The following is a 26,329-nucleotide window of genomic DNA, read 5'->3' as shown; positions in this document are numbered from 1 at the left end:
ATATTAAAATCTTCTTCAATTTCAGATTCATACCAATCATGCACTTAATACCCTCGGTCAGGACTGCACACATACTGGCAGGCGACCAGTCCATGTATTATTATTTATCCTATTTAGTATATCAAGGCGGCATTATACAATATATGTACATTCTACCTTTTGTGTCTCCCCCATTTCCTCATAGACTGTAAGCTTGCGAGCAGGGCCCTCACTTTGACATGAGTTATGCTTATTCTGTATTGTCTGTATATGTCGCCCCTAAAATTGTAAGGTGCTGCGGAATATGTAGGCGCTATAAAAATAAAAATTATTATTATTATGAGGGCAGCGTTCGGCACCTGCGCTTGGGAACAGCGCTAACTGTACCTCTATTCTTAGGCGCCGGTCCTGATGTGGCAAATGGTTGCCACACGGGACACGGATATTTCCGGTACCGGTTTTTCCAGTACCGGAAATAGCCGGACATGTGAAACCAGCCTAATGCTATGTAATCTCACCCGGGTGAGGTGAGCTTACGCGGGTTTACAAGAAGCAGCATGGCTGCATGTGAATTTCTGTGGCAAAGACCAGGGTCTTCAGTGTATGACCAATAGCATGTCATTAGATGAGGTAAATCTGCATGTAACTAAACACAAGTGCTGTAATTACAATGCAGCGTTTTGGATGCAGCGGAAATACGCTGCGTTCAAAACGCTACCATTCCTGATTGTGGGCATGTACAAGCAGAATTTGCAGTGGCGCTCTGTATCTAAGGGCAAGGAGCCTTTTATTGTGTAAAAAATGTGGAGATGGTAGTGGACTGAAACTACATGGGACCAATGCCCCGGCACACTATGCGCTGTCCACCTTGGAGATTTTGCTTGCATTGCATCATACATTTATACAAATAATGAAATACATGATGCAAGCAAAAATTCTAAGATGATGGGGGGGAGGGAGGAGACAGTGTGAAGGGGCATTTGTCTTTATGTAGTTTCAGTCCACTCCTCTCCCATCCCCAACATTATGTAGAAATTTGAAAAATGACAATGGTCCCCTGCCCTTTTATACAAAGTGCTGCTGGCTGCCCACCAGTTCCACTGCCACAGACACTGTCTGAGACACACGATGATTTAAGCTAATGTTTGTCTGCGGCAAGTGGCACTGGAACACTAGAAGGCAGCCAGCTAGCACTCTGTATAAAACGGCAGGGGACCATTATTGATTGATATACACAAAAACATACTTTTTAAACACACTTTGACACTGGAGTATCAGGGCTCAGCAGGAGACGAGGCAGCAGGCAAGCTCTGGGTCATGGTGCGTGGGGTAGGAGCAGGCGGCTCCTCTTCATGTCAGCCATTTCTTCTTTTTAATAGACCAGCGCCCGCGCTGTGTATGCTGGGCCCTCCCTGACGTCATGTGGCAGGGCGTTCCCAGCATCATGTAAACTGCCCGCCCTGGTGGATCTGCAGCCGGCCGGATGGGAGTGGCTGCGTGATTCAGCGTGTCTGTGAGTGGCTGCTTTGAAATTTGGGTCCTGCCCTGCCTGACGTCATGTCACATGACGTCAGGCAGGGCAGGACCCAAATTTCAAAGCAGCCACTCACAGACACGCTGGCTGCATTACGTGGCCGCTCCCATCCGGCCACCGTAGCTGTATATTCACTAGCTCGGGCAGTTTAAATGATGTTGAGACCGCCCTGCCACATGATGTCAGGCAAGGCAGTCCCAACATCATTTAAACTGGCCGCACTAGTGAATATAATACAGCTACGGTGGCCGGACGGGAGCGGCCGCGTGATGCAGCCAGCGTGTCTGTGAGTGGCTGCCCTGTCTGACGTCATGTGGCACTGGCAGGGCGGCAAAGCATGATTCAAGCCGCCTGCAGCTGCGGGCCCGCAGCGGTGGTGATCTGAACCTTCGGCCAGCACGGCGGTGACAAAAAAAAAAAAAGATTGCGCATTATAATGGGAGCAATTCATGGGCCCCCCGGAGCCCCGGGCCCCGGGCGGTAGCCCGAATTGCCCTCATTATAATCCGCCTATGTTTGTAGGTCACCTTGCTCGCACCTGCCTTTTCAGCTTTGCCCATAAATTTTCCATAGGATTGAGATCAGGGCTTTGTGATGGCCACTCCAAAACATTGACTTTGTTATCCTTAAGCCACTTTGTTACCATTTTGGCAGTATGCTTCGGGTCATTGTCCATTTGGAAGACCCATTTCCATCCAAGCTTTAACTTCCTGGCTGATGTCTTGAGATGTTGCTTCAGTATTGCCACAAAATCTTCTTTTCTCATGATGCCATCTACTTTGTGAAGTGCACCAGTCCCTCCTGCTGCAAAACCACCCCACAAGATGATGCTGCCACCCCCGTGTTTCACAGTTGGGATTGTGTTCTTAGGCTTCCAAGCTTCTCCCTTTTTCCTCCAAACGTAATGATGGTCATTATGCCCAAAAAGTTAAATTTTAGTTTCATCAGACCATGGGTCTTTGTTCCTGTGTGCATTTGCAAACATTAATCTGGCTTTTTATGTTTCTTTTGGAGTAATGTCTTCTTCCTGGCAGAGTGTCTGTTAAGGGTCAGGGTGGTGGAACCTCTGTGCTGCGGTGCAAGGAGGGACCCAGAGGGGCGTAACTAGGTATCAACTCAGACCGACCCTGGTCGTACGGCGGCTAACGACTCCGTGACCAGGGAGGGACCGAGCAGAGGGACCAGGTGCTACTCTGGGGACGACCTTGTAAGAGAGCACGTGGCTCCCACGGGTCAGAAGACTGGGACTGACCGGTATAGCGGATGGGCACAGCAAGCAGGCAGAAGTCTCTGGGTTAGCTGACGGGTGGTCACGGCACGTGACGGCAGAGCAGGCTGAAGCCTCTTGGTTAGCAGGCAGGTGGTCACGGCAAGTGACGGCAGAGCCTCCAGGTAGGCTATCAGGTGGTCACGGCAAGTGACGGCAGGAGTCTCCAGGAAGGCTAGCAGGTAACATGCACGTAACTGACAGGTGCTTCCTGGTAAGCAGGCGGGCTTTCCCATAGACAGACTGGTGGGTAGAGCGGAAGGCAGACTGTCGGGCTGGAGAGTAGTCAGGCTGGCAGACTGGAACAGTAGTCAGGCTGGCAACGGGACCTGAGGGCTGAAGCAGAGGTGATATACTGTGCAACAACTTTTGCTCGGGCACCTCCATTTTGGAGGAGGTGCCTTATATATGGGATGTCCTCCGGCTATTGGCCGGGGACTCCTTAGGACGGCGCGCGCGGCCCCTTTAAGAGAGAGGGAGCGCGTGTCCCCTAAGCACAGTGCCCGGGAAGCTGCGCGCGCCGGCAGCAGCAGGAAGAGGAGAGCAGGAGGACGCCGCGCGGGGAACGGGGAGGTGAGAGGGACAGCGTCTCTGCCTAGCAGGGGGCAGAGACGCCTATACTACAGTGTCCTTTCAGCCCATGTTGATACAGTACTCGTTTCACTGTGATTATTGACACAATCTTACCAGCTTCCACCATCATCTTCGCAAGGTCTTTTGCTTTTGTCCTTGGGTTGATATGCACATGACGGACCAAAGCACGCTCATCTCTGGGACACAGAACCTGTCTCCTTCCTCAGCGTTATGATGGCTGGTTATTCCCATCTTGTTTGTACTTGTGTATAATTGTTTGCACAGATGAACGAGGCACCTTCAGGTATCTTGAAATTGTACCCAAGGATGAGACAGACTTGTGCAAGTCCACAATTCTCTTCCAGCTACCTTGGCTGATTTCTTTAGACTTTCCCATGATGCTACACAAAGACGCAGTGTGTTTCAGGTGTGCATTAAAATACATCCACAGGTGTGTCTGTAATTAACTCAGATGTTGGCAAAAAACCTATCAGAAGCTTCCAAACACATGACATCATCATATGGGCAGTCCAGAATTGTTAAAGGCATAGTAATCTTAGTGTATGTAAACTTTTGACTTTGCAGTAAGTAATAAAAATGCCTTAAAACATTCTCTCTCTCTCTCATTATTCTGGCATTTGGCAAATATTAAAAATTATGGTAATCCTAATTGACCTAAAACGGGAAAGATTTGTTCTGATTTCAAGTCAGATATTGAGAAAAACATGCATATGTGTCTTTTTATATTGTGTATGTAAACTTCTGGTTTCAACTGTATACTACCAGGAGCCGATACATTCTGATGTTATCATTAATATATACCACCAAGAGCCCATACATTCTAGGTTCAGCCAGACACACACAGAGACGCACACAGAGATAGATACACACACACACAAGAGGACTTACCACCATCTCCTCTCCAGTTCTTCCGACTCCCGCAGACTACAGAACCTGTGGTTACATCACTGTCACATGACCAGTCACATGATTGTGATGTTACCAAAGGTCATGAAGTCCCGCAGAGTACAAGACCTGTGGTGAAATCATGATCACATGATTGTGATGTCACCAAATGTCCTGAAGCAGTTTCTACATTGGAAGCTACACTGATAACTATTATCAGTGTAACTTCTGTCGTAGAAGCTAGGGGCCGCTAAGGGACTGGGGCCACGGGCAATTGTCCATATTCCCCTCACGCTGGCCCTGACCACAGTGTAAAGAGGCAGTGTGCTGCAGAGAACAATGACCGCATACTATATGTGCACTGAACAAAATATTACTGATTGTTCTGTGCACATCGGACATGCGGTTGGTCGGTCTAAACAGGTTATTAGGCGACTGCCGACCAGATTACATGCAGCCAATCGGTGGACGTTTATTGACCTCCATCGACCAGAGTGAACCCACCTTTAAAGGGTTGTTCCCTGCTTTGCAAGTTATTGTTTTTTCTTCAATGTCTATGGACTGCCAGAGATAGCGGAGCACTGTACTCATTTATCCAGCCCCATAGAGAATGAATGGAACAGTGGTGAACAAGTTGGACACTTCACAGCCCCATTGTTGGTATCAATGGGGTTCCCAATGGTGGGATCCCAAGCTTTCAGCAAGTTATCACCCATCCTGGAAAACAGGTGATAACATCAGATGTCAACAAAAGATTTTTAGCTGTTTGAAGCACTAATGGTGCAGTCCTATTTAATCGCACCACTTCGATGGAACTATATATAATATATTCCCATTTAACTTTAAGAAATTTTAAAATAGGGAGCAATGCAAAAAAGGAGCATTTTTTTATTTTATTGTATTTATTTTTTTTATGCTGTTCACTAGCAGAGGTCAATAAATGGTGGATCAACAGTCGGATCTAAGGTGTTAAAATGATCAAGATCAGAATTATCTATCAGTTCAAGATTGAGGCCCAAGGATTACTGAGGGACTGAGGGACACTTGTGGAGTTAATAGAATGGAGTAGGCTGCTGGCACAATGAGAAGGGATTTCAGCTGTCACTATTTATAAGGGACACGCTACCTGCTATGTAATAATGAGCTGTGTCCTTCAGTGCATCACAGTGAAAGAAAGCGCTTATTACTCACTGAGCGCTGCCGTCACAAAGAGCACAGGCGATGTCTGTATGACACGACTGGTACATGCTATTAGCACTGGCTCTGTCCGCAACAACGTACCAGAATTCAGTTACTCCAGTTAAAAAAATAAATCATCTAATGTCACCCATTATATGGGTGACATTACATCGATGAGGGTCTTTTTCTACTAGCACATATACAGTATTCATATCAGTAAATGCATTATGCCAAGTCAAGTGCAGTATGTCAGCCAGTGTTTGCGGCAGTTAGTACAGCATGTCAATATGTGATCAGTTTGCAGCATAGGGGTATCTCTGTGATCTCAGAGCCGACCCTGCTGCTTTTTTCACTACTATTGCAGGAGGAGTGGGCTGAGAGAATATCATTGATGCAGGCTGTGAACAGTACATACAATGTGGACTATGCCATTTAAAATTTTGCAGCTATTTCCAGTCCATGCTTTCTTTGATTCATCCTCTGAAGTCTTTTTCTGCTTTCTGCACTCCCTTCCTACCCGGCTGCTGAGCTCCTCTCCTCTCTCACATGTGTGGCGCCCCTGAGGGTTCAGTCGCCACAGGGGTACTGCACCTCAGAACGAGGTGTGGTATCTCCTCTCCCAAGTAAGGATGGAGTACTACACAGGACCCCAACCACACACTCAACACTACACCACTCCAGTTCTGAAGGGGGCCTAAAGCACCATAGTGCTGCCCGGGGCTGAGTGGAGGAGTTGGGGGGAACCAAAGCTAGGGGGAACCACGTAGTGAGTGAGGGTGGAGGAAGCATTTACTTAAGCACTTTATTAGAATTCTATATAACTGGAGGCCATTTTAATAACAAGGTCTTTGGTCGTGGGTCTTCGGGACGGCAAGTCGGCACAAGGCTGCAGCCGGCTGAGGGTCCACGCTTCCCGGTCTCAGGCCTCGAGACGGGGGGGTCGGGGCAGAGTTATAACCGGCTCTGTCCCCGGTCAGGGTCCAAGCAAAAAGGCCCAGGAGGGGAGCAGAGGAGATAGGCTCCACAGGCGAAAGGATCTCAGGGGGTGCGGACGGAGCGGAGTCGCCACCTGCATACCTTATTCTGGCCCAGCCAGAGAGACCCTGCCGCAAGAGGGGGTACCGGTCCCCAATTATCTGACTTTGCACTTTACTTCTCTGTTGGAAAAGTCGGGAGGCTTATGTGGATCCCAGGGGGATACGGACGGAGCGGAATCGCCACCTGTATGCCCTAATCTGAGTTTATCCAGAGGGACTCGGCCTTACGCCACGTTCTCACCACAAGTCACCAAGAAGGGCACCCAGTCGGTCCGGGAACTACACGTTACCCACAAGGGACATCGCAGTACATGTACGGGACTCAGTGGGGGACACAAGGAGGGAGAAGTTGAACAAGAGAGGAACACACTAGAGCGGGGGTCCTGACAAGTGCTCCTGAACTAGCTGGAGAGTGCTGAACCCCACCCTAGCATCCGCAGCTCGCCGTATGACAGCAGAGAGAAGCTCTGAGCTGACTAAACAACAAAGTGAGTAAAGACTTGGATGACTTCAACTACTGCCTCTGTCTGTTCTTTCCTCCGCGACTCTGCACCCGCCAACCCTCTACCCTACACCCTCTCTACACTGCCCTGAGGCCCCACTCCACCTGTGGGGAGCTGCACCAACTAAGCTGCCTGAACACCAGCCTCAGAGGACTGTTGCAGCGCTAGTGATCCTCACCAGACACCACGGGTGGTGTCACGAACATTCCCCTATCCCACACAACTTTCCCCCCTTCTTTTAAGAGTGACCCCAGGGTACGGGCGCGGGAGCCGGCCACCGTGACATCCCCCGAGATCAGGCTACAACAAGGCCCGGGCTCCGAGTCGTTCCCCATCCCCTGGGCGCCTCATCTGCTCTTCCCTTTCTTCTAGTCCGCCTACCTTCTCCTTCCCTCCTCCTGCTCCAGACCTGGATGACTCCCGCAGGACAGATAGTTCAGGAGTCCCCACCCCTTGTATCTTCACTTCACTCACTAGGGCAGCCTTCATGGAAATACTGCCCTGCTCTCTAGTGATCCCATCCCTCCCTGCTCACTGCACCCAGGTCATATGCCTTCTCCCCCGAGTTATGCCCTTGTAAAATTGCACATATCTGCAGAATCTATGGCTTATTTCTTCTTTTAAAGGGGTAGTCTCAAGACCCCGATCGCTGGGGGTCAGACTGCTGGGACCCCCATGATCCCAAGAACTGGAGTATTGTCAACCATACTCACTGCAACTCCATTTATTCCTATAGGAGTGCTGAAAACAAGACAAACTTATTAGAGGGGTTATCCAGGACCATTTATTTTTTTACTATGGGCCTAAGAACCAACAGGCAGGTAGTTGCTCACCTGCTACCATTTATATTACAGATTAATGTATGTTTCCTGTATATATGACCATGTCACTGTGAGAATGAGCTCTATCTATCTCTCAATCTATCTACATTTATCTTTACATTTCTCTCTTTTGTCCTCCTTTTGTGTTGTTCCTGCATATACTGTAGTTCTCCTCTCCTTACCACATAGTATCGGCCTCCTCACTGACAGATCACTATGTAGCATGAGCAGGGGCACAGCAAGGAAAACTACTGAGCATGTGCGACCACCATCGAAGGTGGACCTACACTCCTACACTCCAGCCACAAGAGAAATAACACGCGGCACTATTACAGTTAAAAATTTTATGTATTTACAAAAACACATACAATTTTTAATTGATGTATAAATTCCAAATACTTCTTTTCATGAGCGCCATTGAGTTTGAACAATACTTTTTGTGAGGCAACCCCTTTAACTGCTGTTTCCCATCACAGAGTGTAGTGATGAGGTTCCTTATGCAGTGAGCTCCATTTAGTGGTGGATGTAGACAGCAAGAATTATATTATTCAGAAAATAAATGTATATATTAGAGTTGGTGCGAATCGATTTACGGGACCCAGTTTATTGGAGACAAAAGTAATCTCTGGTTAATTCATGGGATCCATGAGAACTGCCTCTTACTTCCCACCATCCGCAGCTCTTCTTTTGATTAGCCGACCAGCGCAACATCACGTGTCCGTCATGTGGCAACAATGACATCCCACCAAGTCGGCTATGGACTAGTGTTTGTGTGTGTGTATTTAAGGTGTGCGTGTAGAGTGTGTTTGTAGTGTTTGTGGTGAGTGTGTATAGTATGTGTAGTTAATGTGTATAGTGTGCGGAGTGTGTATTATGTGTATGTAGTGTGAGTAAAGTGTGTGTTGAGAGTGTATAGTGCATGTGTGTGTGTGTAGTATATGTAATGATTGTGTGTTCACTGTGTGTATGTAGTATACAGTACAGACCAAAAGTTTGGACACACCTTCTCCTTTAAAGATTTTTCTGTGTTTCCATGACTATAAAAATTGTACATTCACACTGAAGGCATCAAAACTATGAATTAACACATGTGGAATTATATATTTAACAAAAAAGTATGAAACTATTGAAAATATGTCTTATATTCTAGGTTCTTCAAAGTAGCCACCTTTTGCTTTGATGACTGCTTTGCACACTCTTGGCATTCTCTTGATGAGCTTCAAGAGGTAGTCACCGGAAATGGTCTTCCAACAATCTTGAAGGAGTTCCCAGAGATGCTTAGCACTTGTTGGCCCTTTTGCCTTCACTCTGAGGTCCAGCTCACCCCAAACCATCTCGATTGGGTTCAGGTCTGGTGACTGTGGAGGCCAGGTCATCTGGCGTAGCACCCCATCACTCTCCTTCTTGGTCAAATAGCCCTTACACTGCCTGGAGGTGTGTTTGGGATCATTGTCCTGTTGAAAAATAAATGATGGTCCAACTAAACGCAAACCGGATGGAATAGCATGCCGCTGCAAGATGCTGTGGTAGCCAAGCTGGTTCAGTATGCCTTCAATTTTGAATAAATTCCCAATAGTGTCACCAGCAAAGCACCCCCATACCGTCACACCTCCTCCTCCATGCTTCACGGTGGGAACCAGGCATGTAGAGTCCATCCGTTCACCTTTTCTGCGTCGCACAAAGACACGGTGGTTGGAACCAAAGATCTCAAATTTGGACTCATCAGACCAAAGCACAGATTTCCACTGCTCTAATGTTCATTCCTTGTGTTCTTTAGCCCAAACAAGTCTCTTCTGCTTGTTGCCTGTCCTTAGCAGTGGTTTCCTAGCAGCTATTTTACCATGAAGGCCTGCTGCACAAAGTCTCCTCTTAACAGTTGTTGTAGAGATGTGTCTGCTGCTAGAACTCTGTGTGGCATTGACCTGGTCTCTAATCTGAGCTGCTGTTAACCTGCGATTTCTGAGGCTGGTGACTCGGATAAACTTATCCTCAGAAGCAGAGGTGACTCTTGGTCTTCCTTTCCTGGGGCGGTCCTCATGTCAGGCAGTTTCTTTGTAGCGCTTGATGGTTTTTGCAACTGCACTTGGTGACACTTTCAAAGTTTTCCCAATTTTTCGCACTGACTAACCTTCATTTCTTAAAGTAATGATGGCCACTCGTTTTTCTTTACTTAGCTGCTTTTTTATTGCCATAATACAAATTCTAACAGTCTATTCAGTAGGACTATCAGCTGTGTATCAACCAGACTTCTGCACAACACGACTGATGGTCCCAACCCCATTTATAAGGCAAGAAATCCCACTTATTAAACCTGACAGGGCACACCTGTGAAGTGAAAACCATTTCCGGTGACTACCTCTTGAAGCTCATCAAGAGAATGCCAAGAGTGTGCAAAGCAGTCATCAAAGCAAAAGGTAGCTACTTTGAAGAACCTAGAATATAAGACATATTTTCAGTTATTTCACACTTTTTTGTTAAGTATATAATTCCACATGTGTTAATTCATAGTTTTGATGCCTTCAGTGTGAATGTACAATTTTCATAGTCATGAAAATACAGAAAAATCTTTAAATGAGAAGGTGTGTCCAAACTTTTGGTCTGTACTGTATGTAGTGTGTACATATTGTGCGTGTTTGTAGTATGTATAGTCTGTATGTAGTTAGTGTGTGTATAATGTATGTAGTGTGTGTAGTTAGTGTGCGTGTGTAGTATAGTAGTGTGTATAGTGTATGTAATGCATATAGTGTATGTGTATTTGTAGTCTGTATAGTCTGTATGGAGTTAGTGTGTAATATGTGTACAGTGTGTGTAGTTAGTGTGTGTGTGTAGTATATGTAGTGTGTATAGTGTATGTTAAGTGTAAAGTGTATAGTGTGTGCATAGTGTGTGTTTGTAATATGTATAGTCTGTATGCAGTTAGTGTGTAGTGTGTATAGTGTGTGTAGTTAGTGTATGTGTTTTTAGTGTCTGTAAATTATATGCAAAGTTATGTAGATGATTAGATACATAGATATAGACAAATATTCATATAAAGTATTAATAAAAAAAACTATATTAAAAAATATGAAAAGTTTCTGTGTGAATATTTGTAGTAAACCTGATTGCACATCTCTAATTCTCCCACCAGCATCCAAATGTTTATCTCAGATACTAATTATACCTTGTGTGCTGAGCTGAGCAGTCAGTTGCTGCCGGTCATAATCTTACAAGAAAATAGTGTTACAAAAAAAAAAAATGATGCCAACATTATAAAAGAGCCATCAAGTTGTCAGCGGTTTCATTAGTTATTAATACTGTAATCTCATAAAAGTACAAGGTCTGGAGTGACCTCCGCTGTTTGATTAACAACACACATTCCCCCTTTAGACGTCCAGAAATTGCCTGGAAACTCAACCTCCAGACCTTATTTTATTTAATTAGTATCCTCACTTCAACATTTGCCTTGCCGCTTCCATATTGCACAATGACCTGTTAGGCTGCGGGTTCATTTAATCATGAAGTGTGTTCTTTACGTGACATCTTCGGGTTACTGTTACAGAACTGAATAGCAGCCCGTAAATTAATCACCTAAATTGCAAGGCATGTATTCAGAAGAAGCGTCCCACCAGATTTAGGGCCCCCATCATTACCTACAAGTTCATGTTACTCCACATTAATAGGCAATTATTTTTTAAATCTATGGACCGCGGCTAATAAAAGAACCATCATAACATGATATGAACCCACTTTACATATTTATTGCCGTCATTTCCATCACAAATAGCTACTTGTGGAAATATGTTTGCTTTCACTCTTGTGTAGATGGGATTTTCAATTGCCGTGGAACTTAATAATAATATTGGTTACACTTTATATCGTTTTGCTTTGCCGCTTTACTTACAGGGGTTTTTATATCTTTGTAGGAGTATTTATAATACAGGAATTCGCAAGTTTCCGGATGTCACAAAAATCTTCTCAATAGAATTAAATTTCATTTTGTAAGTATATTAGTATTTGTTATTATTTATTTATAGTTTATGAAAAGGCGTGTTTGTAAATTCAAGTATTATGGTATGTCCGAACGGGATGGAAATGCTGTGGATTTGCTCACGGAGAGTCCACTGCGGATAACAATACCTATCCTATACTATGTAGGTGGATGACATTTAGGCAAAAGTCATTTCCATGTGCAGAATTTTTACACTCGAAAAATAACAAGCGGTCTAGATTATACAATCCACGAATCACTAAAAAATACTTACAATTAATCTATTAACAAATAAAATTGTACTCTATAATGCTAAATATATGAAATTCATATATGCCCAGCAGCCACAACAAGGCGACCTTTTTCTAAAGAAGATCGCCTTGTTGTGGCTGATGAGCATACATGAATTGCCCAATTTATGTGCTAAGTATCATCGTTTTTTCCTATTTTCTAGAGCAGTAATGCAATTCCAATTTCATATATTTCATGTTTGCATGCTATAGCGTTACAGAGTGCAGCTTTATTTGCTAGTTATATATGGCGATGCATATGTATGCACCCCTTCACACCTGTTCTGTTTGGAAGTGTTGTTCAGTCTTTTGATATTTACAATTAATCTATTGCTATTGGCAAGGGTAACTATAGAAAGAAATTGGTTGTCGATAAAAATCTATGGCATTTCAAGCATAGTTTAAGTTGTCCAAAAACACATGATTGTATAAATTTGTCAAAACTTGCTAGAAATGTCGACAAAGAAAAGAAAAAACAAAAAAGAGACAGTGTTGGTCACATTTGAATAAATGGCTTTTGTCAATTAACTATTAATTAATTTGTTTGTTTGTATATATTTTATTTTTGTATTTTTATGTATCTGTTTTCCGCCTTCTCTCTCCTGGGATATGGCATAGGTGGGTTGGGTTATATTTGTAAATTAGGTTTTTCTTTTCTTATTCTATTGTATATTTTGATACTGACTAAAGGAAGAAAAAAAAAAACGAAATCCACAATATGTGGATTTCAGTTGCAGATTTTCACCATGGATTTGACTCCTGTCACTCAAATAAAAAAGCAAAATCAATATCTCACAAATGCAGACTTTGCTGCATATTGATAATGGATTTGCAGTAAAATCTAGTGATGAGCGAGCACTAAAATGCTCGGGTACTCGTTTCTCGGGTCGAGCAAATTGGAATACTCGGGTGCTCGACCCGAGCAATGAGCCCAATGTAAGTCTATGGGAAACTCGAGCATTTTTCAGGCGGCTCCCTCCAGCGGTCTGCAGAGGGCATAAAAATTGCCCAAATCGATGGGAACAGTGCTCAAATGACATGGGGAAGATACCTGGAAGCATTTCTGACTCCCAGGTCACTTCTGTCAACAACGTTGTCAGAGGTATTACGCCACTTTTACGGACTCACAATAAAACATACCAAAACTAAACCAAAATGGATTTTCCTGGGAAATATGTTAAGGAACATCCTTTCCATGACATGTACAATGTATATAAAGCAAAATAAATAACCAAAAACAAAAATACTCCTCCACACCTTGGGCTATGTTCACACGTAGCGTTTTTGATGAGTTTTTGCACTTTTGCATTGCTTTCAACCAAGACAAATGCATTCACCAGGAAATTTCATTTTAATATTTTACAACCTTATCTGGCCATGTGGTTTGTGACACATCATCAGACGCATGCATACAGTGCTGAAAAGTCATGGGAACAGCATGGGGAAGACCTCTGGAAGCATCTCTGACTCCCAGGTCACTGCCTAAAAGTGTGCAAAGTGTGCCCATCATAAGTGATCCTTGGCGCATGCGAAGATGCCTCCCGCCATGAACCTGTCGTTGCAGACTTGCAACAATCACCGTCCACGTCCTTGTCCCACTGCAGCATTCAGTTGTCCCTACCCCATTCCTTGGAATGTAAGCGCAAGTATGCAGGCAGCCAGCCACCCACAGGCTGCAATACTATACTGCCAATTTTTTGACAGCTGCTTACACTTGAAATGTGGCCTTTTAGGCTCGTGGAGGTGGAAGCTTTTCACAACCTCATGCCTGCGGCAGCCGGGTATCCATACTCGGTTCCCAGCTGCCACTATATTTCCCGGTATCGCCTCCGCCTTCCAAAAGCACGGGTCCCACAACATTACCTGTGCCCTCCCCAGTGCACTTACTGGGAAGGACCGCCTAACCACAAACACGTGGACAGGTGAATGTGGCCAGGGATGGTACGGAGCCAGTCCACAACTTTTTTTGCTGACAGTTGTATTTAGCTCGGTGAAAGGACTGGCATAGAGGGAAACCCTATCTAGCCTGCATGTAATTTCTCACAGGAAGTCCAGTAAAGCTGCTTTCACTTGAAATGTGGCCTTTTAGGCTCGTGGAGGCAGAAGCTTTTCACAACCACATGCCTCATGCCTCGTGTCCATACTCGGTCCCCAGCCGTCACTATTTCTCCCGGTGTTGTCTCCGTCTTCACCAAGCCCGGGTCCCTGAACATTACTGCTGGTACTTTTCTGTGGGAATTTGCTTGCCTCCTACCAGCCTGGAATATTTCCAGCAAACTATGGTACGATGCCATGGTATTAGCACTGCTCCCAGTACCAGTAGCGAAGCCATCCCCAATTTCCTTCTCAGGAATTTTATTTGGTAGACTGAGTGGCTGCCCAAATACATTTTCTCACAAAGGAGCTGAAGGTAGAGTGGCAGTAGGTGCAAGTTTCTCCAGCCTGTTAGATATTAGAGGGTGAACGGCAGCACATTGGATCAGTGGTTAGCACTGAAGACTTGCAGCGCTGGGATCCTTTGTTCAAATCCCAGCAAGGACAACATCTGCAAAGACTTTGTATGTTCTCCCCGTGTTTGCATGTGTTTCCTCCTCAGTAAAAAAGCAGCCATAGAGTGTCCGGGAACCTTCCCACACACTTTTCTTAGCCAGGACTGCTTCTTGGTAGGGTTGGACAGTCCCACCAGAGAATCCTCTGGTGTGCCTTGGCTTCTACCTCAGGAGAGTTCATGATAGCGCTAACTTTGCAGCTGCTATGGGGCTCTTGAGCGGGGGAGAAAGGTTAGCCCTCAGAATCAAATCCTCTGGTGGGCACAATGTTTTTCAATCTGAAACAGCTTCTCAGTGGGAGTTGTATTTCACCACAGCCATATTCTTTAGCTCGGTGAAAGAACTGGCATAGAGGGAAACCATATCTACCCCGACTATCATTTCTCCGTCACCAGGTTCCGCCCATTGTCACACACGACCATGCCTGGCTGTATGTTCAGCGGTGAGAGCCACAGATCAGGCTGCTGTGTTACAGCTTTCAACAACTCTGCAGCGCTGGGCGGTTTGTCAATTAAGCATTAAGCATGTTATCTTCAGCACAGCCTGTTGCCGCTTGGCCAAGGCAGTGCTGCAGTGCTGTCAGCTTGTGACTGATGTGGTCATTTCGGAGATGGAGGAGGAGGTGCATGAGCTGAACAATGTGATTACATTGTTGTTAAATTGGTGACGCTGTTTTTTATACTAAAGAAAGATCCTATTGTTTTATTTTTTTTAAGACAAAGGCATTCACCGGGAAATGTCATTTTAACATTTTACAACCTTATCTGGCAATGTGGTGTGTGACACATCCTGTTTTATTTATGATGGAGGGACTCTGAAAGTCATAAAGCCTATTTTTATAGGTACATCAGACGGCCCTTACTATTCTTAAAAGGCCAGCAGTCGGCACTAGCTATTGTTAGAGAGCCATCAGCCGGCTATGCTTTGTTGTTCCCATTATTAACAAGTGCGTCTCCTATACTGCTATTGCGTAGCCAGTGACTGCAAGGGCTGCCAAAAATTTGGACGCAACCCAATACCCCTTTGAAGAGACATAGAGGAGGGTCTCAGTAAAAAAATGTTCCTATTATAAAGGAGCGGGTTTCCTATAGTGGTAATACCCATGCTGTGACTGCAAGGGCTGCCAAAATTTGGGAAAAACCCCACTAAGAATTTAAAGACACATAGAGCAGGGCCACAGTAACAAGGTACGACATGTTCCCATTAGAAAGGAGAGGGTCTGCTATACAGTTATAGGGTATGCAGTGAGTCCAACGGCTGACAATTTTAGGAAAAACCCCACTAAGAATTTAAAGACACATGTAGCAGGGCAACAGTAACAAGTACGACATGTTCCCATTAGAAAGGAGAGAGTCTGCTATACAGTTATAGGGTATGCAGTGAGTCCAACAGCTGACAATTTTAGGAAAAACCCCACTAAGAATTTAAAGACACACAGAGCAGGGCCACAGTAACAAGGTAAGACTTGTTCCCATTAGAAAGGAGAGGGTCTGCTATACAGTTATAGGGTATGCAGTGAGTCCAACGGCTGACCAGTTTTAGTAAAAACACCACTAAGAATTAAAGACACATGGAACAGGGCCACAGTAACAAGGTACGACATGTTCCCATTAGAAAGGAGAGGGTCTGCTATACAGTTATAGGGTATGCAGTGAGTCCAACGCCTGACAATTTTAGGAAAAACCCCACTAAGAATTTAAAGACACACGGAGCAGGGCCACAGTAACAAGATACGACATGTTCCCAATTAGAAAGGGGAGGGTCTGCTATACAGTTCTAGGGTATGCAGTAAGTCCAACGGCTGACAATTTTAGGAAAAACCCCACTAAGAATTTAAAGACACATGGAGCAGGGCCACAGTAACAAGTACGACACGTTCCCATTAGAAAGGAGAGAGTCTGCTATACAGTTATAGGGTATGCAGTGAGTCCAACGGCTGACAATTTTAGGAAAAACCCCACTAAGAATTTAAAGACACACAGAGCAGGGCCACAGTAATGACAAATTCCCATTAGAAAGGAGAGAGTCTCCCATAGTGTTGGCCTATGCAGTGAATGCAAGGGCTGCCAAAAATTTGGAGGCACTTCAATGCCCCTTGGAAGAGACGTGGAGGAGGGCCTCCTAAAAAAATGTTCCCATTAGAAAGGAGCGGGCCTCCTATACTTGTAATGCCCATGCACTAAGTGTATGGGCTGACAAACATTTACCCCTGGGGGGTATACATGAACATACTGTATAAAAAAAATTTTTTACGGGCATCATAAGCACCCTTTACAAAAATTAGGTGGGTGTTGCATCACAGACCACGGTCACCCTGGTGATATGGTGATGGAGGATGAGGAGAAGGAGGAGGACAAGAGCAAATAGCCAAAATCAGGAAGCGTATACCCATGTGTGGGTGTGAAAAGGTGCATGGGAATGAACCTCCCAAGAAAAGACACTGGATTGGAGTTTATGTTACGCTGCTATCATTCGGTGGTGTTGAGAAGTCTGGCCCAATCCAGCCCTTCTTCATTTTTATAAGAGTCAGCTTGTCAGCATTTTCAGTTGACAGGCGGATGCACTTATCTGTCATAATTCCACCAGCGGCACTAAAAACCCGCTCTGATAAAACGCTGGTGGCAGGGCAGGCCAGGACCTCCAAGACATAGAGAGCCAGTTCATTCCACGTATCCAGCTTGGATACCCAATAATTATAAGGCACAGCTGACTCACGGAGGACGTTGGTACGGTCAGCAAGGTACTCCCTCAGCATCTTCCCAAACTTTGCACTCCTTGTGAGAGGGTCTGAGAAAACTCTCCCAGAACTTTGACAGTGTTCCCCTGCCTCTGCTGGATTAAAGTTGTGTCTCTCTCGCCTGTACTCCTTGGTTGTCCAACGAAGTGTGTCCTCTGCCGCCAGCGTTTTCAGATGGGAATTTTTTTAATAGTTCCACAACAAGGGCCTTCTGGTACAGCCCCATTTTTGTAGACCTGTCCACCTCAGGAATAAGAGATATAAAGTTCTCCTTGTAGCGTGGGTCTAGAAGTGTCACCAACCAGTAATGACTGTCACCCAAAATTTTGAGAACGCGAGGGTCATGGGAAAGGCAGCGTAACATAAACTCGGCCATGCGTGCCAGACTACTAACAGGCAAGACTTCCATGTCCTCACCAAGAGGATGACTGACCATGCTCTCCTCCTCCTCCTCTTCTCTGTCCTCTGGCCATCCACGTTAAACAGACGGTATGACAGCTGTGCAGGTAGTACCGTCTATAGTGCATGAAACTAGCTCCTGTCCTTCCTCCTCCTCCTCTTCCTCATTGTCACCCAATCCATGTTGGGATGAGATGAGGCTTGGCTGTGTGTAATCACCCTGTATGGTTCCTTGCTCCATCTCATCGTGCTCCGCCTGCAATGCATCCTCTTTGATTGTGAGCAGAGAGCATTTCAGAAGACAGAGAAGAGGGATGGTGACGCCAATTATGGCGTCATCGCCGCTCACCATCTTGGTGGAGTCCTCAAAGTTTTGGAGGATGGTACATATGTCTGACATCCATGTCCACTCCTGAGGTCTTATGTGTGGAGTCTGAACTGAATACTGATGCTGGTACTCAACAACTGCCCTCTTATGCTCACAAATCCTTCCCAACATCTGCAGTGTAGAGTTCCAATGCGTGGGGACATCACACACCAGTCTGTGAGCCGAAAGCTGCAAACGCTGCTGACACACTGCAAGGGCAGCGGAAGCTGTAGCTGACTGTCTAAAATGGGCACACAGGCGGCGTACTTTAACAAGCAGATCCGGCAGCTCTGGGTAGGATTTGAGAAACCGCTGAACCACGAGGTTAAGCACATGGGCCAGGCATGGTACGTGTGTGAGCTCGCCTCGCCTCAGAGCCGCCACCAGGTTCCGGCCATTGTCACACATGACCATGCTTGGCTGTAGGTTCAGCGGTGTGAACCACAGATCTGCCTGCTCTTTCAGAGCTATCCACAACTCTTCAGCATTGTGTGGTTTTTCAACTAAGCATATTAGCTTCAGCACAGCCTGTTGCCGCTTGGCCGAGGCAGTGCTGCAGTGCTTCCAGCTTGTGACTGATGTGGTCATTTCGGAGATGGAGGCTGAAGAGGAGGAGGAGGCTGAGAAGGATGAGGTGCAGGAGCTGTAGACCATGGGGGCAACCCTGATTGACCTAGGGCCCACAATCCTTGGCGTCGGGAGGACGTGTTCCGTCCCAAGGTCCGACTGGGTCCCGGCTTCCACTATGTTAAACCAGTGTGCCGTCAGCGAGATGTACTGTCCCTGCCCACAAGCACTTGTCCACGTGTCCGTGGTTAGGTGGACTTTACCGGTAACTGCGCTGTTGAGAGCACGGCTAATGTTTTGGGACACGTGCTTGTGTAATGCGGGGACGGCACACCGGGAGAAATAGTGGCGGCTGGGGACCAAGTACCGAGGGACGGCCGCCGCCATCAGGTTGCGGAATGCTTCCGTCTCCACGAGCCTAAAAGGCAACATTTCGAGCGCAATCAGTCGTGAAATGTGAGAATTTAGTAGTGTGGCCTGTGGGGCGTTGGCTGCATATTTGCGCTTAAGTTCCAAGGACTGGGGTATGGACAACTGAACGCTGCGCTGGGACAAGGACATGGACGTGCTTCCTGATGCTGCTACTTGAGAGTGTGCAATGACAGGTGCAGGGCAGGAGGCATCTTCGCATGCACCATGGACAGGGTATTGGCTTGCATGCAGCGGAAGAAGCAATGGTGCCACCCGCAGACACTGTTCCTGGACCCTGGGGTTCGGCCCACAAAGTTGGGTGCTTTGCTGCCATGTGCCTGATCATGCTGGTGATAGTCAGGCTGGTCGTTTTGCCACCCCTGCTGATGGTGGCCTGGCAGGTGTTGCAAATGGCCTTTTTGGGGTTATCATCAGCGTCTTTAAGAAACAGCCAGACTCGGGAAGACCTAACAGTTGTACTGGCAACTTCCTTCTTGTTGGTGTTACGGGGGAACGGTTGCCTGCCTTCTGTCTGCGGCAACCACACTACTTCTTCCTGCCTGTTGGGGTGCTCTGCCTCCCTCCCCCTGTGTGCTGCTGTCCTCGCTCTGCATGTCCTCCTGCCAGGTTGGGTCAGTTACTATATCATCCACCACCTCGTCTTCCACTGGTCCTCCTCCTGACTTTCTGGCAATTGTGTCTCATCATCGTCCACCTCTTGTGACACTTTCCCACTGTCGCCTTCGTGTGACCGTGGCTGCTCAAATATTTGGGCATCGCTACACGCGATCTCCTCTTGCCCCGCTTCAAGTGGACCGGGCGAGAGGCCCGAATCTATAAATGGAAAAGTGAACAGCTCTTCATAGTGTCCAAGTGTGGGATCAGTTGTCACTGGGTACTCAGCATGGTGGGAGGAAGGAGGATCAGGGTGAGGAATATGCGGTCCAGACTCACGGCTACTGAGACTTGACCGTGTGGAAGACAGGGTGGTGGTGGTGGCTAAGTGACTGGAAGCATTATCCGCTATCCAACCAACAACCTTTTGACACTGCTCTGGGTTCAATAGTGGTGTGCTGCGGTCCCCTAGAAATTGGGACAGGAAGGTCAGGCGAGAAGATGTAGGTGTTTGTTGTGGCACAATTTCGGCTTGCCCTCGGCCTTGTCCTCGGCCTCTGCATGCACCATTACCATCACGTCCAGTTCCCCATCTCTTGCCACGTGCCTTGCCCATTTTAAATGGAGGACAGTATCTTCCACGCTCACTACAAATGACTGAGTTTTGAGCGAATTTATATGTGATCCGTGTGACGGAGAAAACAGAGTTTTAAATACCTGGCCTGTAGGTAAGTAGTTTGAACAGCAAACTGCTCTGAATTGCTTCACTGACACACTGAAAGAAATTTTTAATGGAGGCCAGAAATAGCAGTATTTTCTGACAACGTATATGTGATCCGTGTGACGGAGAAAACACAGTTTTGAATACCTGGCCGATAGGTAACTATTTTGAACAGCAATCTGGTGTCAATTGCTTCACTGACACACTGAAAATTTTTTTTAATGGAGGCCAGAAATGGCGGTATTTTCTGAAAACGTATATATGTAATCCGTGTGATGGAGAAAACACACTTTTAAATACTTGACCTGTAGGTAACTGTTTGGAACAGCAAACCAGTGTCAAAAACTTTGCTGACACACTGAAATTTTTTTTTAATGAAGCCCAGAAATGGCAGTATTTTCTGAAAACGTATATGTGATCCATGTAACGGAGAAAACACAGTTTTAAATACCTGGCTTGTAGGTAACTGTTTTGAACAGCAAACCAGTCAAAAACTTTGCTGACACACTGAAAAAAAATTTAATGGAGGCCAGAAATGGCAGTATTTTCTGAAAACCTATATGTGATCCGTGTGACGGAGAAAACACAGTTTTAAATAGATGGATTTTTAGCACTGTAATATGGAAAGGACGTGGCTGTATTCTGCAGTGCCAACAAGCAAATGGCGCAGAAAAACCGTGTTCTATGGATTGCTTTTTAAGCAAATAATGAGGATTAAGATGCAAAAAAAATTATTCCTGGCCCCGGAGACCTGGGCCTATTTCCAGAAATATCTAACAGCAGCAGCCTACAGAACTGGACTGGAGTGCTATGTGCACTGCAGTCTGTTATATACACTGCCTGCCTATATACACTGCCTGCCTGATATCTCTGCAGATGGATTAGTCCTCAGAAGGACTGTTTGTTAAGATGGATATGTGTAATGTACGGGTTTTCTCCCTACACTACCTAATACACGATCAAATCTCTCCCTGACACAGCAGCAGCACCTCACCCTACACTGTCTGATCCGGAGTGACTGTGACGAGCATGGCGGCGCCACATCTGATATAGACCTGATGACGCTGTAAGGCCAGCCAATCACTGTAATGCCCACAACCAACATGGCTACGGCATTACAGTGCATGGCAGGCAATCCCTGCATGTTCATTGGCTCTCTAAAGCGCGCCAAACATGCCGGGAGGGGACCCGAATTCCCGCCCAAGCAACCCGGAAATACTCGCCGAGCTTGTCGAGCACCATGATGCTCGGGCGAGTACCGAGTAGTGGCAAGCACATTCGCTCATCACTAGTAAAATCCAAAAGTGGATTTGCGGTGTATTTTATCATCTGATGTGTACCGAGGGAGTGATATATTCTGGTCTAACTTTGACTAAGTTGAATCATGCTCAGTTAAGGTTTTGTGGTTGTAATACAGTTGAAAAATTAGATTTTTTTCAAGCCCAAATGGTAGTGAAGATAAAATCCTGGATGAGTTCTTGGCTTCTGGCTACTGGAGTATTCCACCCTAAATCATTTATCAACTATCTGCAAAATAAGTGATAAATGTTAGAACTCATTCAGCCTTCCATTTTAGTCTATGGGTCTGTTCACATGTCTGTTGTTTTTCACGGACCGAGTGACAGCACAAAAAAATAAAAACATGTCCATTTTTGATCCAAGTCAAGGATCAATCTCGCTTATTCAAATAAATGAGTCCATACATTTTTTTTACAGAACATGCATGTTATCCGTGCGTTATCCATCTGAGTACAATCTGATTTTTAGTGTTTAATGGGTAGGAGAAGCTTGAATTTTTTACTTGAATACAAGAAAAATGGATGCTGCAATGATAGTAATTTATTTACATGGACCAGAAAAGAATGAAAATCAGATCCAGCACACTGATGAAAAACGGTTCGTTTATTTTTATATACAAAATAAAAATAAAAATCGGACATCTGAATGAGGACTTATTTCGATGGGGATCCAAACACCGGGGTCTTTATGGTGCCTGATTTAAGGCCCTATTATATGGGCTAATAAGAAGTAGAGAGAATATTTGTAAGGCTACGTGCAGATGACCGTGTATTTTCTCATCCGAGAGAACCAGGTCGATTATGCTAATTACACGCTGAACAGACTCTGATCTGATGAGCATAGTGTGATCATATTCTCTCAGATGAGGAGAAGATGGAGAAAAATAATTATCCGTCTTCTCCATTCTGTCAGTCCATGGAAATCGGACTGCGCTCAGACGACATCTGAGTGCAGTCTGATGTTTTCCACACACTCATTGACTTGCATGGCTGAGTGCGATGTGAATATCGGATCAAAGTCGAGTATGCAGCGATTTTTTTTTCCTTGGTCCAAGGAAAAAATCTGACGTGTGCACAGCCAAGTAGAATATCATTGGTCCGCACTTGGAGCGAAAATACGGCCATGTGCATGATACCTAAGAAAGTCTATGCCCAATCATTCATCCTTGTAAACTTGGCCAATGATCTCATCTTTTATGCTGCCTAAAAATCAGCAGCAGCATATCTCTGAGTGTAAATAGGATGTGCTGCCGAGCTACAAGAAAACTGTATGGGGGCCAAATAATCACAGTACTGTTCCTTCGTTCCCATGCAGTTTGCATTACCCCCCTGTTAATGAGTGCCAATTGTCTTCTTCATTTGTCGATCAACGTTCACTGCGGCAGGAAATCAGATATGACCCAGCCCCTAGACTTTGGATGGACCAGCAGTGTGCAAGTCAGACCATTGCTCCATTAAAACTCCCCCTAGCCCAAGATGCTTCCATGTCAGTATAGATCTTAGCGGTCTATTACTATAATATTGCATCAATGTGTTGTAGGTGGGGGTCCATAATTGTCACCCTACCCCTGCTAATTGCTATAATGAAGTGACAACAGAAATGCAAAAGACCCGTGGTACTGTATTTCATGCTGGACCTACTCAGCCTACATGACTAGACATACATATTTATGCAAATTATCTCTTCAGAGAGGAACAGGACTAGAGCTCTGGTGCCACCTACAGGAAGTAACAATCCTAAAAGTCAATAGTGACCCTTTATCGAGCCTTATCACATGACTTAGGATAAAAGCCAGAACCAGAAACTCAATTTGCAGACACTGTGTTTTGGGGTACTGCCCCTCGTCAGTGCAAAGTGTGGCCTACTTCCTGTAGGTGGCATCAGAGTTCTAGTCCTCTTCCTCTCTGAAGAGACAATTTGCATATTTCCCAGAGGAGCAGTGCGGCATTAAAAGTCTCCTCACCATGACATGCTTAACATGTCACTCTCCACAAGGAGAAATGTTACCCATTACATACATATTTATGGGATTTTGGGGAAGAAAAATTTGTTTTCCTATAAATAGTAGCGCTCTTGGATTATCTGGTCCCATTCACAAAAATCGGGGATCTCGTGCAATACCAAAGACAGCCTATGGATAACAATAACAACATTTTTAGGGGAAAAAAGACTAGGCTGAGTTTTATAATCCCCCTTTTTGCCACTTTCCATTATTTACTCTATTTTCTGAAGTCACTTTTACATGTTTCTTTTCTCCCAGGGAGATCTATGACAATCTGCATATAACTGCAATACCAGCGAATGCTTTCCAAGACATGAACAATGAGCCCTTGACACTGTAAGTATCACAAATCTTTGCTTTTTATGTGGTTTGGTAACTGAATCGAAATATTGGGGAATTGCATTAGTCTCTAATTATACAGTCACTAGATGGTGGCCCGATTCTAACGCATCGGGTATTCTAGAATAGGTATGCGGCCGACCGGGCGCAATCAGCAGAGCGGTATTTAAATTTGGCGCCAAAATCGCTGATTGGTCGAGGCCGGCAACCGCGACCAATTAGCAAAGCAGTGTTAAAATTTGGCGCCTATATCGCAGATTGGTCACGGCCGGCGGTCGCGACTAATCAGCAGAGCAGGCTTTAAATTTGGCGCCAATAATGCTGATTGGTCGCGGCCAGCGAACGCGACCAATCAGCAGAGCAGGGTTTAAATCTGGCGGCAATAATGCTGATTGGTTGCGGCCGGCGGTCGCGACCAATCAGAAGAGCGGTGTTTAAATTTGGCACCAAAATTGCTAATTGGTCGCGGCCGGCCACCGCGACCAATCAGCAGAGCGGAGTTTACATTTGGCGCCAAAATCGCTGATTGGTCGCGTCTGCCGTCCGCGACCAGTCAGCACAGCGGTTTAAATTTAGCGCCAATCTCGCTGATTGGTCGCGGCCGGCCACCGCGACCAATCAGCAGAGCGGCGTTTAAATGTGCCGCCCATCTCGCTGATTGGTCGCGGCCGGCCACCGCGACCAATGAGCAGAGCAGCGTTTAAATTTGCCGCCCATCTCGCTGATTGGTCGCGGTGGCCGGCTGCGACCAATCAGCAGAGCGGCGTTTAAATTTGCCGCCCATCTCGCTGAATGGTCGCGGTAGCCGGCCGAGACCAATTAGCAGAGCGGCGTTTAAATTTGCCGCCCATCTCGCTGATTGGTCGCGGTAGCCGGCCACCGCGACCAATGAGCAGAGCAGCGTTTAAATTTGTCGCCCATCTCGCTGATTGGTCGCGGTGGCCGGCCGCGACCAATCAGCACAGCGGCATTTAAATTTGCCGCCCATCTCGCTGATTGGTTGCGGTAGCCGGCCGAGACCAATTAGCAGAGCGGCGTTTAAATTTGCCGCCCATCTCGCTGATTGGTCGCGGTCGGCCGGCCACCGCGACCAATCAGCAGAGGGCGTTTAAATTTGCCGCCCATCTCGCTGATTGGTCGCGGCCGGCCACCGCGACCAATCAGCGTCGTATGAGTGTGGGCCCGGGAGCGGCGCTGCTTGTGCGGCTCCGTATTAGCGAGGACCGGGGAGCGGCGCTGCCTGTGCGGCTCCTTCTGCTGCGAGAAGCCGGGAGATGAGCGGCTACTCGCGGCAGAAGCATCCGGACCGGCGGCGCCGCTCCCCGGTCCTCCGTTCACACTTGCTGTCGGGAGATCAGCGGGCCAAGCCGCTGATCTTCCGACGTTAGCCGCATGGAGGTCAGCGGCGCCGGTCGGGGTAGTTGTGCTGCTAGCGCCGCTCATCTCCCGGCTGCATCGCCGCTGACTTCCGTCCGCCAGATGAGCCGCTAATGGCCGCCATCTTTTTCAGAAATCCCGCGGCGCTGATTGGCCGCTGCCGGACCAATGAGCGACACGGGATTTCCAGGACAGACAGACAGACAGACAGACAGACAGACGGGATAAGACAATTATATAGTAGATTGGCCAAATCGCAAAGAACATCCTAGGAGGGGGATTCCTATTCCCAGTGACATTCCTGCACTCTGCTAATGGCTCATATATTCTGTACATATTTAAGATGCATAGGAGGTTACATGAGCGTCATAGAAGAGTGACATCCCCCCACCCAACACTTGGGCCCAACCTTAATAAACCAAAATACTAGAGTTAGCCCCTAAATGAAAGCTACCAGGGTATGCTAAGTGGATACCACATGTACTATATGGCCAGATGCGGCTCACCCCTGTAATTTCCATCTAGCCGGCTTCCAGTTAAAACAGGGTTGTCTTCATGAAACAGGATGATAATATCGCCATTTAAGAGGCATAAGTATGTGAAGCAGTAGTTCCAGTACCCATCGCCTCTCCTTCAATGAGACTGTAGGAAGGCAATGGTTTGCCATGGCAGCTTGGGGTCTGATGAAGACCCTCGTCAATGGCCCAGCTTCATTATATAGAACAAGTGGTCAAATGTTCGCAGGTTCAAGTCCCCTAGTAGGACTAAAAGAAATTTTTAAAAAATGTAAGAAAAATTTGAAAAAATATAGAATTGTTTAAACCGCCTCCCTTTTCCAAGTTTAAAAATAAATTAAATAAATACACACATTTAATATAGTCTAGTCTATA

The 26,329-nt window shown here is 46.1% G+C and overlaps 1 protein-coding gene across 1 annotated transcript in view; it reads left to right on the top strand.

Annotated features, from left to right (window-relative positions):
• LHCGR (luteinizing hormone/choriogonadotropin receptor) overlaps positions 1-26,329 on the top strand; it is a 364,204-nt gene that overhangs the window by 254,044 nt on the left and 83,831 nt on the right. The window contains exons 5-6 of the mRNA XM_073672096.1: positions 11,702-11,776; positions 23,982-24,059. Coding sequence (XP_073528197.1) covers positions 11,702-11,776; positions 23,982-24,059 — 153 coding nt within the window. The remainder of the gene's footprint in view (positions 1-11,701; positions 11,777-23,981; positions 24,060-26,329) is intronic.

Source organism: Phyllobates terribilis, unplaced genomic scaffold, assembly GCF_046119375.1.
Source record: "Phyllobates terribilis strain yellow unplaced genomic scaffold, ASM4611937v1 Scaffold_3__8_contigs__length_932513732, whole genome shotgun sequence".
In the NCBI taxonomy this organism is placed as follows: domain Eukaryota; kingdom Metazoa; phylum Chordata; class Amphibia; order Anura; family Dendrobatidae; genus Phyllobates; species Phyllobates terribilis.
Note: the sequence above shows the minus strand (reverse complement) of the source record. Positions and strands in the feature narration are given on the sequence as shown.